The 19372-nt window shown below is 41.4% G+C and overlaps 1 protein-coding gene across 2 annotated transcripts; it reads left to right on the top strand.

Moving 5' to 3' along the window:
- Window positions 1-136: 136 nt before the first annotated feature.
- Window positions 137-19367, top strand: garem2 (GRB2 associated regulator of MAPK1 subtype 2). 2 transcript variants are annotated; one of them, XM_085248243.1, is made up of 7 exons: window positions 137-989; window positions 3465-3605; window positions 9105-9235; window positions 9872-10037; window positions 10727-11577; window positions 13830-13999; window positions 14726-19367. In XM_085248243.1, exons 1-7 carry the CDS (start codon window positions 878-880, stop codon window positions 15324-15326), a joined length of 2172 nt encoding a protein of 723 aa, XP_085104369.1. In that variant the 5' UTR covers window positions 137-877; the 3' UTR covers window positions 15327-19367. The 2 variants fall into 2 exon arrangements, with proteins under 2 accessions (XP_085104369.1, XP_085104370.1); XM_085248244.1 differs by lacking the exon at window positions 3465-3605.
- Window positions 19368-19372: the final 5 nt, after the last annotated feature.

Below are 19372 nucleotides of genomic sequence, written 5' to 3' on the forward strand. Positions count from 1 at the left end.
ATAGGTTTGTGTGTACAGTTATGTTCAGTGAACTGAATGAGTTGACTGGAGTCCTGCCTCAGGCCACAAATTAAGTGCTGTGTGAGGAAGTGTGGCGTCTTTTTGGGTGTTTAAAAAAAGTTATGAACGTTATGATCATTTTGGAGGTTTGTGCTGCAGTTAACATACAAGCAAACTCTAGGAGACTATTACAGCAATACTGAAGCCCACAGCCTTGATGATGGCAGTACTTACTGCAGTGCTGCTGAATTAGACTATATTGTTTTAAGACAGATGTGCCCAACGAGATGCCAAGGGAGTGTATATCATTACAGTAAATGACAGGCTGTGGATGAGGTCTATCTGTGGCCAAAGGCTTTTGGGTATTGAAAATGAATCTGCAGCTGACGAAAACCAGACCTAATGCTTGCCAAAGGTCCCTGCTTCTAACATCATGTACCACCTACACGGTTTAACCTCAGCGGACAAAGTGATGTAATAAATAAAGTGGAAAAACACGAGTTACAAACCAGGACAGTCAGAGTGGACATCGGCGCATTTCACCTCCTTTCTGATCATTTTGAGTCCTACTACTAGTTTGACTGGGTTTCGGATTCACTTGTATATGAGGGTGGTGGTGGACAAACAGTGGCTGATAGAGGGGGAGAATGAACGAGAGAGGGCTCGCGCTCCCTCCCTCCCCCTCTCTCCTCTCGAGCGCACCGACTGTGACTCCGCTCCCTCTCTCCTACATTCAAACATGGCGAAACTCTTTGCCATTATACCACCACCGTCACCCTCACCTTTCTCCAGTCCATCGCTGTCATCACCACCAACGCCATCACCATCTTCGCCACCATCGTCACCGTTATCTCCGGTAGCGTGATGACCCGCGAGGATGGAGAAGTTGTCGGCGAGCCTGTCGGAGATCACTTGGAGCCCGTTGGCGCTGCCGCTGGACGCGGTGGTCAGCAAGTTCCGTCTGCCCACTCTGGTCCGCCTGGCCCACGGTAAGAGACATAAACCTGCTTCACTGGGTGATTTTACCTCCGACACGACCATAAGAAACTTTTTACACTTTTTTTGTTGTTGAATTCTTTTGCCAACTGTTGTTAGTTAACGCTGAGGCTCCTTATCACTACAATTATCGTAACCGTGACGCTAGTGAAGAAAAATGATGACGAGTAATGAAGAAAAGGGTGAAAATATAAATAAAGTGTGTTTGTGGGAAGCTTTAGAGTATAACGTTCGGTGGGGTTTAAAACAAGTGTCCAAATTTAATGGAGAACGTGTGAAGTGCTTTAATGGCATCAAGGTCGGCAGAAAAAAATACCTTTTCCGGTTTTAACTTTCAAAATAAATGTTCGCATTCGTCAGCGCGTTTAGTAAGAGGGAAAACTTGAAATGCAAAAAACTGTAAGCAGCTAACTTGAGCAAAACCAACAAATCTATGAGCACAACGAATTGAATTACTCTTTAATTTAGGCAGATGTTTTGTATAGATGAGTGCAATAGAGCAGATTAAAATAAATGAATTTAAAAGAAAAACATTGGCTTTTAAATAAAAACAGTATAAATAAAAAATGTGTTTTACTGGTCTGCTAATATTAAAATGCGATTACAGTAAACTTAAGGCACTACAGATTAGTAGAGGATATATTACATGCTCAACATACGCTTTCATTTACATGTCCAGTATATTATATCTTTGTTACGTTGCTCATGTCTATGTCACAAAAATAAATAAATAAGTACATACATCAATGGTAATACGGGATTAAGAGTTAATAGGTTTTATTGTTGATCCCAGTCGCCAGTGCCAGGTTCTTGCTCTTACTTTGAAACCAATCTGATGGTGTTTCCGTTAATATTTTAGTTCAGACTGGCCACCTTGATACACCCGCTGCACCCGTGCCGCACTAGTTCACTGACACGGGCAAGACGCGTTTTAACGTTAGTGTCAAGTTTTCTATTAATTTCTCATGTTTTTCGTTGCCAGCGTGATCCTTCACGTTCACCTTCACCAGATTCGGTGTCTTTAATTTGGAAACGGGCGACGGGTGTCGTGGCCAAAGTTGTTCCAGTCTCAGCGAGGCCTGGAAAGCAACAAAGTATCTGTTGTGCTGTTGAAGTGCTGCTCAATTCTATTCATATGCAAATGCTGTAATCTGTCGGCGAATGTAGTGAATACTAACGAGAAGCAACTCTGGAGAAGAAAAAACCCCTCCAAGTTTCCCCGCTGCACAAAAGCGCGCACCCGAAGCCGTGTCACAGTCCCGGAAAAATTACGCACCTTACTCCCGGCAGCGCGCCTGAACATCGCATAGAGAGACCTCCCGTAGGTGTTTATTAACTGCACTGTAGTTACCCCACTCGTGATGCCTCCTTTTTTGCATATCCAGCCAGCCCAGATGGTAGTTAGTTATTTACAGCAGGGCATGATGACAGCTCCGTTTCAGGGCAGCGTCAACAAACAACTACAGTGTTTATCCATATGGTGTGTGTGTGTGTGTGTGTGTGTGTGTGTGTGTGTGTGTGTGTGTGTGTGTGTGTGTGTGTGTGTTCTCCGGCAAGAGTGGGTAAAGATGTAATTGAGTGTGATGGGCTGCAATATGAACGCTGCAGACTGCAAATTAAATAGCCACCCAACTGACTGCATTGAGGCTACACAAGGAAAGTTTTCAACCTGTCTGACTCCCTTAGAATATATCAGAGTGGTTAGTAGTGGAAGTGTTTGTGGGGTTTGTCTCAGAACCTAGAAAAAAATAAATGGGTATAACACTTCTCCTAAATTGAAAGGAAACTTCAAAAAGGCATTTATCACAGACCCTTTCAAAGCTCCCTCCCAACTAAAGAAATACCTAGGTGCAAAAATCAAAGTTTAAAACAAAACAGTGGCCCAAACATTGAGGTTTTGAACAGGGAGAAATGTTAAGATAACAGAGAATTACTACATCCTCAGGCAAGAGCGATATAAGACATACTAACATCACAGTTTAGTACGAAGCATTGAATTGGAATGAGCAAAACTTCCTGAAGAAAGCTAACATTGTTTCAGTAGATAATGTGCTTTATTTCTTCCAAGTATCCTTTTCTGTGTTTATAGTCAGCCATCTAGCAACATGATTGTTTGACTCAAAGGCTTGGGAGTAACATTGTGTTGCGTGATTGAATTGTACTGCTGTGCTATCAGCAGAAATCAATGCCACTGTGCTACACAGCTCTTGTGAAAGCCGGACTGCCCTGTTTGTGTGTTTGTGTATGGGGGCTGTGTAATTGTAGGTTGCCAGTTGCATAGCAGGGTCCTGATGAGTAGGTTAGCGGGGGGTGATCCATCACTGATTGTGGTAATTATGTGTGCTTTTTACGAGGGTGTTTTAATGTTTTCCACTGCTGAGTTGCTAAGTGTGACCTTAGAATTGAGAAACCTGAGACTTGCACACTATTTGCCTATTCCTTTCTGAGTGTGTGTTTGTTTGCTGCAGGTGAATGTGTGGAGGGTCTGTCAGAGGACGATGTGGTGCTCTTACACTCCTGCCGTCAGTGGACCACAGTGACGGCCCACAGCTTAGAGGAGGGTCACTATGTAATTGGTCCCAAAATTGACATCCCTCTGCAGTATCAGGGTGAGCATGCATCTGCACATACACTTTGCTTTTATACATCAGCGGGGAGAAAACCTTTGTCCTAAATATATAGATTTTCCATAAAATGTTCATTTGCTGCAGGAGTAAAAAACAGGTCAAGAATTTCTACAGGATTCTTTTTCTCTGAAAGCATCTACAAACAAAATAGCTGTGGATCAATAAGCTGAAAGTTCAATATGTTATTTTCTTTGTGTTGTTCCTTCAAATCTTATAATACCATTTAATTAAAGTGTTAAGATTTAATTAAGCTTAATATACAGTACTGTGCAAAAGTCTTGAGTCTCGAGTCCTATTTTAACTTTCTTCTCATCTTTTAAAGTTGTCTTGAGCAGTAGTTCTTCAGGCTGTCTGAAGATTTTTCAAAGCTTTTCTTTGGAAATTGGCTGTTTTTCACTCATTGTCAGTCTCTTCCTTGTAGCTGGCTATTTCCTGAGAATTCTTTTGATTGTTAAGCCACTTAACACTGACCTATGAATCATTCAAAGATCAAAAGGCACCTCAACTCCACGAATGGACCAGTGTTGTGTCTACACATAACAGACAACTTAGCAAAGAACCAAAGCAGCCTGTCACCAAAATGCATTATTTGTTACAGTTTCTTCAGTTATATCTATGCAAAATTCTACAGATAACACATTTTGAGAGATATAAAATAGCAATTTTGCACTAAAAAGGTTATTTTCAAAGTACTGCTAGCTGAAAATTTGGCATATCACAGCATGGTGTGTACAGGCAAGAAAAATTATAGCAGATGAACCACACCTGAAAGTCATGTCCATGAGAAATAGGAAACAAATCTAGCAAACACCTGACTTGGGACCTGAGATGTGCATCTGCACAGTCTACTGTTTGCTGAGGCCTCATCAGAAATGGTCTCAATGGAAGGGTGGCGGTCAAGAAGCCATTCTTAGAAGGGAAACAGGGAGAAAAGGTTAAGAAAAGAACTGGACTAAAAATCAGTGGCAACAGATCTTATGGAGTGACGAATCCAAACTTGTGGAGAGTGGAGGAGGTCAGGAGCAAGCAACAAAGATTGTCTAGAACCATCTGTAAAACATGATGTCTCTGTCCTGGTTTTGGGCTGCATTTCAGTCCGTGTTGTTCAGCATCTTGTCAAAATTGACGGAATCATGAATGCAGAAAAGCACAATCAGATTTTGAGCCACCGTGCAATACCATCTGCAAAGCATCCGATTGGCAACAGCTTCATTTTTCAGCATGATAGTATTTACAAACACATTATTGCCAACCAAGTAAAAACATACCTGTATTTAAAAAAAAAGACCAGTGTCTCAAGACTTTTGCGCAATACTCACTATGACTGCATCCTGTGTTTGACACAACACAGTTTGCCAGCATGCTCTAGGGATAAATTGTGCAGCTGTATTTCTACTTAAGAACAGCTTCAAGCACAGTGCTCAGTAGTTTTTTTCCTACATCTATCAAGAAATAAAAAAGTTTCACATAATTGTCATAAACGAACTGAATTTATATTAATAACGACCCTCCCCAACTCCTCCCTCCAGGGTTGATTGGAAACTTCCCTTCTTTGTGTGTTATGTCAGTAAAAACCACTCCTTATTAATGTGAGGTAATTCATAATTAATAATAGAATTGCTGATGCTCCAGTTCATTCAGGAGAGTTCACACTCTTGTTCAAGAAAATGAAAACACCTTGAAACACACAAACCTTCCCCTGACCCTGTTAGTACCAGTAGAAATGTTAGCGGACATCCTACACTTTCCAATCTATTCCAGTAATTCTGTCAGTTTTCTGCTAAGTAATAAAAAAATAACACAATAATCTGGAGCCATTAATTTAACTTTTATTCTTCAAATCTATCAGAGTACCTCTAAACGAATTACAAACTAAAATAATCAGTTATTTAATTTATACTGGGTCTTGGTGTAGTCAAGCTATTCTTAGCTCCTCCCCATTTCAAAACAACTTTTATCTGATTGGTTGTCCCTCACAAACAGAATGTTTAAAAGAGAGATGTGCGGGGGTCATCTTTTGACATTCAGAGCCTTGTGCCTGAGGTGGCCATATTATGGACATCCACGCACTCTGATATTATACAGATCCAAAAGTTGAAATACTCTAAACAAGTTTACTTAAACCAGAGATTTCGTCCCTCATTATGCAGTATAAAACCTTTCCTGTCCTTAATATGATCATCTGCCATTGTAACAGACAGGGAATGAATAAAAGCATAATAGAATCTCTTTGCGGAGGAGTTGCGTACTTTAAACTCTTAATGTACAGATGAGCACATCTTCTACTACCACCTTCATTCACACATTCACTCGTGTACCATGTGACCTTGTCTGACTCCAGTTGTCCATTGACTCGCGTCTTCCTGCTGAATGAGTCTAGCCAGCATGACCTCACCGGAGCTCATCCCCACCATCCCATTGTTCCGACTCTCAACCCAGTCACATTATTCTCAGTGTAACTGGATCTTAATGCCTTCTCTCCATTGCTTCCTCCACTGATGGAGTGCTGATGTCACCTCACGCTACAACATTTGGCTGGGAGGGGGGAGTATGTTGAGATCATTCAGCATTTCATATCTGAAACACGTGACAGCTAGTATTTCCCAGAGATTAGAAACACAGAAAGTAATAAAATAGCAAATATATATATATTACCAAGTAGAATAAAGAATGCCCAATAAAGGTAACAACGATTCACTAGTTTGTTCAGTTTCTTTGTTTTTTAAACTTATTTTATTGGTTTAGTGTTGAGATTGGATTGAAAGCTATAAATTATAATACGCACAATAAAGGCAAGCTTTTGTTTTATTCTTATATTCATGAATGCTTATTAAAGATGGTGAAATATTTTAATTAATAAGGTCAGCTTAAGTCCTGTGAGCCAAAGAGCTCCGGCTTCAGACTCAGCTCAGGCTTTTTCTTTTCACTCTTGGCTCTGCATGATGTCATGGAGAGGGGATATCCTTCCTATAGTCATAACTAAGGAGGTGCAAGGCTCATTAAAGGATAACTGGGAATTACTTTGGACTGACTGTTTAAAGCTGCTCTAGTAAACTCCTAGATGTATAAATAAATCAATCTATGCAGAGTCGGAGATATGCAGATTTTTTTTCAACTTAATGGCATTGTTCATTAGCATTGGTTATTTTTTCCAACGTTTCTGTTTATATCCGTTTTAATGTAGAACTTTTGGGGTGTTATCAGTATAAACAGGAAAGATCTGTATAGCCTCTTGTAAGCTCAAAAAGTGGTTAATATTAATGCCTAATTTCAGGATCTGGGAGAGTGAGTTGTTCTTTTATGTTCTCACTCCCAGCGGGTAACGGCCCTCAATTAATTGCTTGAATAATCAGAAGACAGTCTTTTATATGACTTGACTTTCACATTGTAATCTTAGGCAGAGCTCTGACAAAAATCAACACACAACAAACAGACTGTATTGTCTGCTTCTCCCAGCCAGCTGTGACCCCCTATTTTTCTCTTTTCCTCTTGCAAGAATTGCACAAAGTAATGTTGCCCCTCTCTCTTCTTCACTACACTAAACACAGCAACAATGGACAAACTCAACCAAAGGTCCCTTGCTTACATTCAGTGGGTTTAGAGCCCTTGTTGTGGCCAGTCAGCTCATCCGTGCAGTTCAAACATAAAAGTTCTGGCCACGGAGAAAAGCTGATTAAAACATGCTGTGTGCTTCCAAGATTTAATTAAAAAGGAGTATCTGTCCAGCTTTAAAGATAGAAGGCTGCAGCTCCATAATTCTTTTAGTGACCTATTCTGGCTGTAATCCTTGACTTTACTTGTGTTGTTTTGTTTGTTTGTTTGCAATAAATATAGTTGTTTCTTATTTGTGTCTAATCAGTTTGCAATCGTGAAAAAGTGTGTTCGTAATCAAAGAGTGGTTTTTTATGTGATGAAATCAAATAGGAGACCCTGAAGCAAATCATCAGCCTGACATCCTCTTTACTTAATGATGCATTCCAACAGATCCGAAAAAGACGCATTTACATGAACGCATCCTTTTAGCACTACTTTTGTGTCCCTTTAAATATGTTAGATGAGTTGCTTTGGAATCACAGGCCATCGTCTGTGATGAGCTAATGTCTGTGTGATGACTTCATACAGGAAGTCTAAATAAGCGTAGGATGAGTGCAATATAGGTTTCCCCGTGGGGATGGACAACAGGATGCCTCCCTCCTTCTTCTCCTCCCTGCTTGTCTGCATCCTCGTCTACCCATCACTGAGAGGCTGGGATGACAGAGGACAGAAAAGCTGAATGATCACTTATCATGAATGGGATTAAGGGAAGCAACTGAGGCTGCAACCACCCTTGTAAGGTGGACCCAGTGGCCAAAAGCCTTATGTGGAAGCCTTTACAAATACCAGCCTGCTTTATCATATAGCAAGAGCAGCTTTTTAATATGACGTCACATCTGTGTTCTGTTGCCTATCAGCGACATTTGGAATCTCACTTTTGACTAAATATACATTTCCAGAATTGAGCAGGGCTTTGTTTAGGTTGGTGGTAAACCTTGTTTTATTTCCAACTCCTACTCTTTGAGGGGGTGGTGGGTTGTGTTGAAAAGTGGGATTTTGCTGGTATTGTTAGGTGGGTGGAAGCTCCTTATCCTAGGGGCTCATTTTGAATTGGAAAGTGGGGGGTGGAAGAAAAAGAGAATGAGAGAGCTTCTGGCGTAGATGATGGTGGAGTTTGGTATTCTACTCTGTCTACCAGACAAAAAAACCCAAAAAACCCCCCAAAAAACTTCTCTTGTTCATTCAAACTCTGACTCTGTGAAAAGAAGGAGGATCCTCGAAAGGATGTAGTCGTTCCATTGCAGTCTGATAAACTGGCCAACAGGAGCAAAGCATTTAAAATGTCCTTTGAACAATGTCGGTTTGGTTTACGGGCTGTTAAATGACTCTTTTCAATGTTGAAAAGAGGCAAAAAGGCAAAAAAAAAATATTTACAGCTTCAACAGCACAAAACTTAAGTTCAGGAGGGTGAAAGATTTACAGACGAGGGGATGAGCAAGGGACAGAAAGAGTCAAAGAGAGAGAGGGATGAGTTTGTGTGTGTGCGTGACAGTGTATGTGTAAGTGTCTCCATGGTGATGTGTCTCTGCTCTGCGTGAGAATGGGGGTCCTTTATTCGTTACTGTGGCAACCCAGTCGGCTGTCGATTGGGAAAGAGCTGGTGCCAGGTCATAGGTCACCGAGGTGTCTTTATATTCCTCTGCTGCAGATGTGTGTGCTTTTATAGTGAAACTATAAGCAGCCGAAAAGGAACTTTTCACCCGCTCTTTTTCCCCGCCTCTGGCTTTTTCCTAACTCGCTCTCCCCTTCCACTCTTCTCTTCCTACCTCTTTTCACTGTTTCTCTTCTCCCATCTCTCAACATAATCTTCTTCTGTCCTCTCTCTCATTTCCTTTGCCACTCTTCACCCCTTTCTTTCCTCCTGTATCACACCGATCTTCTCTATAGGCAAATTCAAGTTGCTGGATGAAGACCGGGACGTCAGGGATCCAGTCCAGTATTTCTCTAGTGTGGAGGAGGTTGCTGGTGCCTTTCCAGACCGAGTTTTTGTCATGGAGACGATCACTTTCAGTGTCAAAGTAAGGCACGCCTATAATGAATTTCCACTTCAGCTTTGCCCTATTTACCACCACAGCAAAAACGTGTTTGAAAGAAAGCGAACAGACACTGAATAGACAATAAAGACAGCTTTAATGAAATCTAAACAGCATTAAGATTTGGTCAAAACTGAAAGGTGAAAAGCCTTCTTCTAAGGTGTTTGAAAAGTGAAGGGACACTCTTCCTTCTCAACATTTCTGCAACCTCCTCAGACTGTGCACTCGAAGTGGATGCTTGAAGTGTGGCTGTCTGATCACAGTCATTTCATATCTAAATATGTTATAACAAATGAAAAAACAAAGGCAAGGATGTTTGTATTACTGAAACAAAAACTAGGTGTAAAACATGAAATGGTGGGTGAAATCTAGTTGCATTGAAGTTTTCCATAATAGCCTCAAAAGAGGACTTTTCACTTTTGTTTAACCAAATTTAGATATAGACTTCTTTTTTCGAGGCCATGATTGGCTGACGAGAATTTGGTCCAAAAAAAAAGGTCCATGGATGGGGAGTGGCTTTTAACTACAGGTAGTTAACTAACCACAACAGTACTTTTATAGTAATTAATCCCTGAGTCATGCAATATCTTATACACATATACATCCATGTCTGTGTTGCAGGTTGTTTCAGGGGAATTTAGTGAAGACAGTGAGCCCTACAGTTTCACTCTGCAGGCTGGAGATGAGCTGTCGCTCATGGGGAAAGCAGAGCTTCTCTGTGCCACTCCCTCAAAGGAAAAGACGGGACTGAGCGCGCTTCTTAGACGACTAGGAAAGACTCCCAGAAGTAAGTCAGGCTGAACTATTGAGCTGTAAAGTTATGAAGCGCCGTTTCAGTTGTAGAACATGCACACGAGAACGAGGAAAACAAAAGCACTGGCAGAACTGAAGGTTGCTGAAGTTCATTCCTTTTTTTTTTTTTTGAAGAATACCAGTCAGCCGCAACATTTAAGCCTCCTGCCTAATATTGTTTAGGTGTCCTTCATGCCGCAAAAGACAGCTTTGACCTGTCGCAGCATGGACACAGGTTCCCTGGGGCTGTTCGTTGGCAGAAGATCATATGGGTCCTGTGGATTGCAGGGTAGGGCCTTGATGAGTCCTGCGGATTGGGAGTCCAGACCCGGCAGTGAACACATTGGACTCTTTGTGTGGTCCTAGAGCCATTCTCGAGCATTTTTTACAGCGTGGCTGGGCACATTGTCCTGCTAGTGGAGGTCACTTGTGTTGAAGATATCCTGTTGCTATTGGTGGGTGGGAGGGGGTGGTATTTGGCGCATGTGAAAATAACTTTCAGAACCCAGAGTTTCCCAGCAGAACATTGCGCTGTAACAAGAAGATCAAAGGTATTCACTTCACATTGAAATCTGTGGATTTGTGGTTCAAACATAGACATTTTTGAAAAAGTTAAAATTGTATTATTGTTGTGTTAGGACTGATCCACCCGTGAACTCCTAAATATCTTCTTTGTCTCTTCAGGTAAAACGCCCTGCCTGGTCTGCATGAACCATCGCACCAATCAAAGTGTCAGTTTGCCCTTTGGCTGCCGTGGACGCTTCTGCACACGCTCTCCACTGGAGCAAGGCATGCTGGGGGGGGAGCACACGGTGCGCAGCATCATCGAGAGAGTCCGCCTCCCCGTCAACGTGTCTGTGCCGTCGAGGCCGCCACGAAACCCCTACGACCGTCACGCAGTACGAGAGGGCCACCGCTACAAGCTGCTCAACATAGTCAGCAAGACGGTGGTGCTCTGCATGGTTCTCCGCCATCAGGAAGTCTCCCCCTCCCACTTTTTGTTGCTGCGTTGCATGCCCCGGTTTAATGTGGCCGAGGCCTCCGTGCACAAAGCAGCATTGGAGAGCCTTCTTCTGCGACATGCATTTGACCCAGATGCCTACTCTCGTGCTGTTAGAGAAACTCGGCCAGAATTGGAGTGTATGACTGAGGAGTGTGTGAGCCCACGGCGCTCTCGCGTGTGCGTGTCGAGCCAGGACTCATTGGCACCGGCACTGCAGCGTCTCTCAATGTGCGGGTATGTTGGTGGAGTCTCAGACAGCGTATCTCAGCGCTGCAGGGACTCCCTTGGAGAGCGGCTAGGGGAGGGGCCAGGTGAGGAGAGGGAGTATGTGACTCCTGAATGGACTGAGGGTGAAATGAGGACCGCTGAGGAAATCCCTTATGAGGAACTCTGGACCAATCAAAATGCAGAGGGCTTAGGAAAGGAGCCAAACCTCATATCCTTCCATTCATCTTCCTCACTGGATGGTTCTCTTGGTACCGTGGTGACAAGAGTGTCTACCCCGCCACCTGTACCTCCAAAATCTGATGCTGTGAGTTGCAGTCCTTGCCTCCCATCCATCTTCTCGTTCTTCAGTCTGTCATCCTTCTTATCTGTCCACAGTAGCATCCGGCTGTTAAAAGTCAGGATGGCTGCCTTGAATTATTCATACACAACAGCTCTTAAACCCCACTGATACACTCAACGCAAATACAAGCGCACACTGACTGTAATGCACACTGACTGGAAATGCTGCAATACACCACCCTTACTCTTATAGCACATACAGATATACATAGATAGATAGAGATACATAAGCTGGTCAGCCTCAACATAAAAACCACGTACACAGTGTTGTGTAAGCCCATTTGTGCTGCCAAAATGGCTCTAACCTGTTTCTCCATAGACATGGGATCCCTTAAGATGTCCTAGAACAAAGGTAGTGGATCCTCTGGGAATGTTCTGGCACATTACACAGCTCAGATTGGGATCTGTCATGTCTGGATAACCAGTCAGTGTCTTTGTATTTTTTCCATGTTCTCGAGGAGTTTTTGCAGTGTTTCGGGGAGGATTGTTCTTTTAGGAGAAACCACTATCATCAGTTCCACATTGCCATGGGAGCTGTTATTGACCTGGGTTGGTCGTACGTGTCTACTTATCTCCATCAATGTAAGGACCCAGGATTTCCAAGCAGAACTAGAGAGAATCAGTGCTGTCGTTCACTTCACTCATTAGTGGTTTTTAGGTTGTGGCTGATTATTTCTAATGAATTGAACCGAAAGCTAAAGCTATTAAGACTGCTGAAGCTTTTTAATGTGATTGCTATAAATCAGCACTACAACTCCTAGGAGAAATTTCTTAAACATATAGAGCATTTCAGTTTTTTAATATTATAAGGATTACTTGGATTATGGATTATTGTGTGAATTAACTTGCTGAGACCAGAAGAAAAAAATCTGTCTGAAAATAACCAAAGGAAATTAATTTCCACAGACTTGATTGGCATGGTTGTTTTAGTTTGCTCTTTTTAATATCATATGCAGCAAGGTCCTAACTTCAATAGCAGAGTGGTTATTCATCAGCTAAGCCCTAGTCTTTCCTAAGCTAGCATGTGTCATTGATTTTCTCTCTTTAAATAACATAGAAATTCAAAGATGTGTGACTAACACATTACCTTTACTGTAAATGGACTGATCATGCTTCCATGCATAGTCACCCCTTCAAGTTCCCATTTGGAGCCAGGAAATCTCCCATTAAAGTCTCATTGACTGGCTCCATCAGAGTTCCCAGGGTTTGGCTTGACATTGAGTTACAGAAAAGTCTGAGAAGGTCATACCTAGGAATTTTTTTTCTTCAGAAAATAAGCATTGCAGGTGATATATTGTTAGCTTTCTTTGTACATTTTTGTGAATTTGTGGTATTTTTTACTTTTGCTTTTGGTGAGACCAAATAACTGTTGTTCTACTGATTACAAATGAATTAATCACCTCTACTGTTTTCGCCTAAATGCTGCTGTACAGCAAAAATGCAGACTTGCCTTAAAATATTCCTTTTGTAGCGCATAATGAAATTTATAACGTGCATTACATGATGTATAATGAAATTTACTAGATTAATTTTAACACTCAAACTGGTGCAAGTCAGGCTTTATGTAGACTATAAAGGTTCTTTTTTAATATGGTAATGCATTTTCTGTACAGCTCTAGTGTTGACCTTAAAGCTGGGGGTCGACCAGCACTTCCATGAATTAAAACATCTCTTTTTTCTTGTCTTTTTAAAGAGGAAATGGTGTCCTATTGAAAACGATGTTGTTTTACCTAGTGAGCTGTTTCACATTTCTAAGAGTCTTCCCAGGCAATGGTGTCCATGTGTAACTGTGTATGTTGTTTGTAAAGCGCACATTTTCATGCTTTTGTTTTGTTTAACTTTTTTTCCCTTTTAAAGTGAGGGCAGCGGAACAGAAAGGTTTGTGTGGGTGTTGACGTCTCCTCTGCAACTGGATTATACCCTGTCACACATAGCGTTCTCCTGATATTTAGCCTGCCAAGACACTGTGTGTGTGTGTGTGTGTGTGTGTGTGTGTGTGTGTGTGTGTGTGTGTGTGTATCTAGATGCTGCTACTGTGTGTAAGGACTTTGTTTGAGTTGTAAAGGTCACAAAGTTTGACATTTACTATGTGTTGCACGCACACACTTGCACAAAGCCTCCTGAGAAGTCTATTTTTAAGATTAACCTTTTTTTATTTGGCTGTTGTGTGTGTTATTGTTATGCTTATGTTTCTGTGTGTGTGGTTTGTGCTTGCAGGTGAGAGAGGAGTGTCGCTATTTGATCGCCCCTCCAGTTCCCCCTCGTTGCTCCAAAGGAGGCTCCATCTCCAGTCCAGCTCCCAGCCCTCCTGTTCCACCTCGCTTCCCCAAAACGTCCACCTCCCCGAGACCAAACATCTCCTTTTACTCCTCTGGACTACAGGACAGGTACAGTATAAAACACGTAATGTGTAAATCCTTATTTTGACATACTGGTATCATTTTAGAGAGGATTGAAAGCCTTTTCTGGTTTCACTGCTTGACATGATTGATTACACGAAAAGGGAGAGAATGAAGTTCCTCGAGTTCCAAACTACTGCAAGAGTCCAAATACTGTAGCTTCAAACAGAGCTACTGCAATGGCTGTTTCCAAATAAATTGCAATGAAAAATGTCCAAAAGATATGGATGTAGACACCCATTAGTTTGTGGACTTCTATTTTCAAGTCTCAAGTTTAGATTGTTTTTTCCTTAGTGCAACCCACCTGACGAGCAATAATATTTGTCTGATAAGTCACCAACATGCGGGGAAGTCTTTTTTTTTTTGGCTGCATTTTTCAGCTCTGAAAGGTTACTGCTTACAGATTTCCCGTTCTTGCCCTTTAAAGAAGATTATAAGGTATATGGAAAGAAAGTATGGGAAGGTTATCTAATCTGAACTGACAGAAGCACAGAAAGCAATGCCATTTTACAATATGAAGCTCCATATTGATTGTTTGCTTGTTCTATAAATAGACGATATATGGAATGATACATTTTTTATGAATTGACAGCAAGCTAAGGAGAATTTTTCAGCAGGTAGCTGCTGGAACTTGAAATATGGTCATTTAAATACTTTTGTAAATATGATATGTAGCTGATATGTAACATTTCCATTTTCTCTGTCTTGTCCCAGTTGCTCCCCCTCCCCCGATGCCTCCCTCTACTGTTACCCGTGCTCTTGGGGTGACTGCTCTGCCCCTAATCCTACTAGTCCTGAGCCTGTCTCTGGCATCCCTACAGACAACACAGCCAATCCTCAGCCTGCACAAGCCACCTGGGCAGAGCCATGGGTGGATTCCTTCACTTCCTCTGGACTTCGACTCAGACCGCCACCCCCACAGAGTCGATTTGCTCCCTTTGGGGCGTTGAACCCCTTCAACCGCCAGTCCCCTTGTCCCTCGCCTGAGCCTGCTCCCAATTCCACAACAGATTCTTCCAGAGGCGCGGAGGGTGGTGGGACATCAACAGGAGTCCCTGAGGGGTTGTCCCCGCTCCCTGACCCTACCTGGCGACCTCCCGCTGACCTGTCTGCTCTGTCATTGGAGGAAGTCTCAGCTTGCCTGCGGTTTATTGGCCTATCAGAGGCAGCGGTGTCCGTGTTCCAAAGGGAGCGAATCGATGGCAGCTTGCTGGTGCAGCTGACTGAAGATATCTTGTCACATGACTTCCACCTGAGCCGACTCCATGTGACCAAGATCACACAATTCATACAGGGCTGGAGGCCCAAAATCTAATATACACACTGTCCTGAGAATGTGCCTGTTGGCTGCTGAGCCTCCCTGAATGTGCCTTCCACTGTGACCAACTGGCTGCTGAGCCCAATGAATGAAACTGAAGGAAACAACGCCACACTGTGGTCAAACTGTAGAATTGACACTTGACTGGCTCTAATGCTCAAAGTCAGACTGACATGTTTCCTGTCTGAATCACAGTCTGGCACTACTTTACTAACAAATGGCTACAACAGAGAGCTCCAGGATAAAAGTGCCCTCTTTGGAACTTAAAGTCTGATTTAAACAATGTGTGGCGTTCACACCGTTCAACTTAGAATTTGATATGCAGGGGAAATTTCTATCATTTTACTTTAAATGAGATTTGATGAATGAACAGAATTTCAGCACTTTTTAGACACTTTATTTAGTCATCAATAGGTGTTAAATTAATTTCAAGACAAGGTAATTTAAGGAATTGTAACATTTTGACCCTATACAGGTCATTTAGACATCCTTCTTTATTCACTGAGTTTCAGTGGAATGTAATTGGCACAGATAAAGTGGGAGGTTGTTGTAAATTAAAACTACCTTCAAAAGAACAATGAGGAAAATATGAAAAATATCAGACCTCTGAGCAGTCATTGACAAAATTACTGAGGTTTTGGACTGATTTTTTTTGGTACAGGTCAGTCTATGCTTCGGGAGGGATGATATTTTTATTAACAGTCCCTTTAAAGGTAACAATGAGTGTTATAGTAAAACTCAGAAATGGAGTTGTAAGAGTACCTCAGATTTCTCATCCACATAGATTGATCAAAGTCCTACAATATCAGGAATTGTCACCACTCAGTTTCCTTGGAAAGCTAATATTTCTGCCACTACCTTTGCTGCCTTTTTCACCCACTGTTTTAGATCCATCTGTGAGTGCTTTGTTTCTGTTATAATCTCTTGTAACATCTGCAGATGACCTAAAATAAAGACAGAAAAGCAACAGCGAGAGAGACAGGGGAGAATTCTTCATTGAACTTGCTCCACCTGGCCGAGCATGAGGTTATCAGCACAAACCTCATCTTCAGATAGCAGACATTAGAAACTGATAATGAATGTAGTCGAATTTTATAATAAGTTAACACAGCTACTCTTTGCTTTTCTACATAGCATAAAAAAGCCCAAGTTATTAAGTCTTGGACAGAACAGCTGTGAAGTTTGTTCAATGAATTAAAAAGAAACTCACATAAAAATGTATAATAAATAAACAAAAAAAAATTCTACCTAAAATCACTGAGTCAGAAAAATGATAATAAGCACAACACTTCAGTTTCTCTTCTTAGAGCATTAAAAATGAGATGTTTTTACTAGAGATGGACCGATCCGATATTACGTATCGGTATCGGTCCGATACTGACCTAAATTACTGGATCGGATATCGGAGAAAAATAAAAAATGTAATCCGATCCATTAAATATCACGAAAGCACCTCACAAAACTTGCAACAGGCCGTAACTCACCTCAGAACGTTAGCACGTCGGAGCAGTATGCATCACGTGATAGAGCGGCTGTGGCATGCGGGACCTGTCGGTGGTCTGGATAGCATTTGGAGCTTCGCTAGCAACCCGGCATTTCATCTCCGACAAAGTTATCCCGAGAGAAGTAAAGCAAGTGTGTAAGTCCATCTCTGAATGTTTGTAAAGCATTCCTGCGTTAAGCTTAACGAGCGACTGCCTCTTGCTCTCCGGCTGCTACTTCAATCATGAAACTGCTTAATGATCAGCTGATCGGCTTTTCTGTCGCGAGTCCGTGTCTCTTGTTTGTTTTTGGCCCACTTTGCACCAGAAAGAGGAAACCAGCGGCTGAACAACAGCAGCACGTTTAAGCTTGATCAGCTGTTGTTAGAATGTATTTAATATTACTTTCTACTCGAGGATCTTTTTCTACGTAGCTGACGCTGGTAACTGTGCAGGGGCGGATCTAGCAAAGTTTAGCCAGGGGGGCCGATAGGGCATGAACAGGGAAAAGGGGGCACAAAGACATACTTTTCTTTCTTATTCTCATTTAAGATGTCTCGCTTTTAATTATTTAATATTTATCTGAATCTTACACCCAAAGTTTTAATCTGATGTAAAATGTATAGAAGTCCATTACTGTATATAGTGACTATTAAGTCTAATATATATACCCTAGTAAGCTATAGTACTTTTTCCTTTGGGAAGGTACCATCTGTGCAGTCTGCAATTTTGTTGAAGAAAGATGTTGAATCTATTTAATATTTCTTGAAAAATAATTGATTTCCGTGCATTTTTTTTCACACTGCATCAAATTAAGGTTGATTACGTCGATTAAGCATCATGAGGTGGAGCGTGAGGGGTGGTTCCCTATTTTTTATTTATTTATTTTTGTTGTTGCTGGGAGTTGGAACCCTATTAGTTAGGTTGCTTAATATTTATGCTAAGTACTCTTTAAAATACCAGAATAGGGAGGATGGTGTAGGTTTAAGTTTATTAGATTGATCAGTATTGCTGAACTATGAAATATTTTTTTTTGCATACAGGTATAACAGAATAGCTTTAGTGTAGTTGTTGTTTTAAACTTGAGTATGAACTTATACAAAATGCAGCAAGATATTTAAAAAACAGTTTTGTTGATTAAAAAACACTATATCGGATTCATATCGGTATCGGCAGATATCCAAATTTATGATATCGGTATCGGTATCGGACATAAAAAAGTGGTATCGTGCCATCTCTAGTTTTTACACCTTGGTATTCAGAAGTATTAATTCTTTGTAGCATAGATTCAACAAGGTGCTGGAAAATTTGGCTTACATTGACATGATTTGTTGACTACACATCTGTGATGTGAATCTCCTTTTTCACCACATGCCAAAAATGCCATCTGAGTACAGCAAACTCATTGGTGTGTTCAAAAACCACAGTTTGAAGTTTTTATCCTGTTGGAATTAGCCATCAGATTAATACACTGTGCCCATAAAGGCATAGACATGGTCAGCAATGTTGCTATTAAGGTTATCCCCTACACCATTACACCACCAGCAGGAGCCTGAGAAGTTGTTATGAGCCAGGATAGATTCATGCTTTCATGTTTATGCAAATTCTGACCCTGCCATCTGAATGTCACAGCAGAAATTGAGATTCAGGCAGAGTTTTTTCAGTCTTTTGTTATCCAATTTTGGTGAGCCCATATAAACTGTAGCCTGAGTTTCATTTTAGCTGACACCTACTGCTGTAGCCCATCTGCTTAAATGTTCGACTTGTTGTGCATTCAGGGGTTTTCTTCTGTGTACTTTGGTTGTAATGAGTTGTTACATGAGTTATTGTTGGTTTCCTGTCAGCTTGAAGCATTCTGGTTGTTCTCGGACCTCTGGCACCAAACAAGGCAACTGCTGCTTAGTAGATATTTTCCCTTTAAAAAAAACAACACTACTCTGTAAATCCTAGAGATGGTTGTGTGGCAAAAATCCCAATAGATCAGTTTCTGAAATACCCAAACCAGCCCATCTGGCACCAACAATCATGCCACATTTAGAGTCACTTTAATCATCTTCCTTCCATATTCTGATGCTCAATTTAAAGTTCAGGAGGTCATCTTTGCTATGTTTACATGCATAAATACACTAAGTTGCTGTCATGTGGTTGACTAGATATTTGTGTTACTGAGCCGTTGAACAAATCTGCTAATGTACAAATCTGCTGAGAGAGGGGCAGATGCCCCCCGGCCCCAAACTAGATCTCTGCTCTTACCTGTGTGTTCTATTTGAGGGGTGTATCCTGAGGACAGTATTGTAATATAACTGGCTACACTGAGGGCAATCACAAAGCAAGATCATCCAAATGATCCAAATAACTGACAATGCAATTTATGTTGTTGTGAATCACTACCTGTAATTTTTTTTACTATTATCCCCAGATTTGATGGGTTTCAGCCAGGGCAAAAGCTGAAGTAAAGTTTCACTCTGATCTACTACACTCATGTAATACTGATCTACTCTGCAATCTTGTAACTACAAAGCCACTGAAGAAATAAAGGAGAGATCAAAAAAATAAACCGAA

The sequence above is a fragment of the Mchenga conophoros genome, linkage group LG15, assembly GCF_057382185.1.
Source record: "Mchenga conophoros isolate Kocher_MC1m ecotype Shallow Benthic linkage group LG15, M_conophoros_male_GT1.1, whole genome shotgun sequence".
Taxonomy (NCBI): Eukaryota; Metazoa; Chordata; class Actinopteri; order Cichliformes; family Cichlidae; genus Mchenga; species Mchenga conophoros.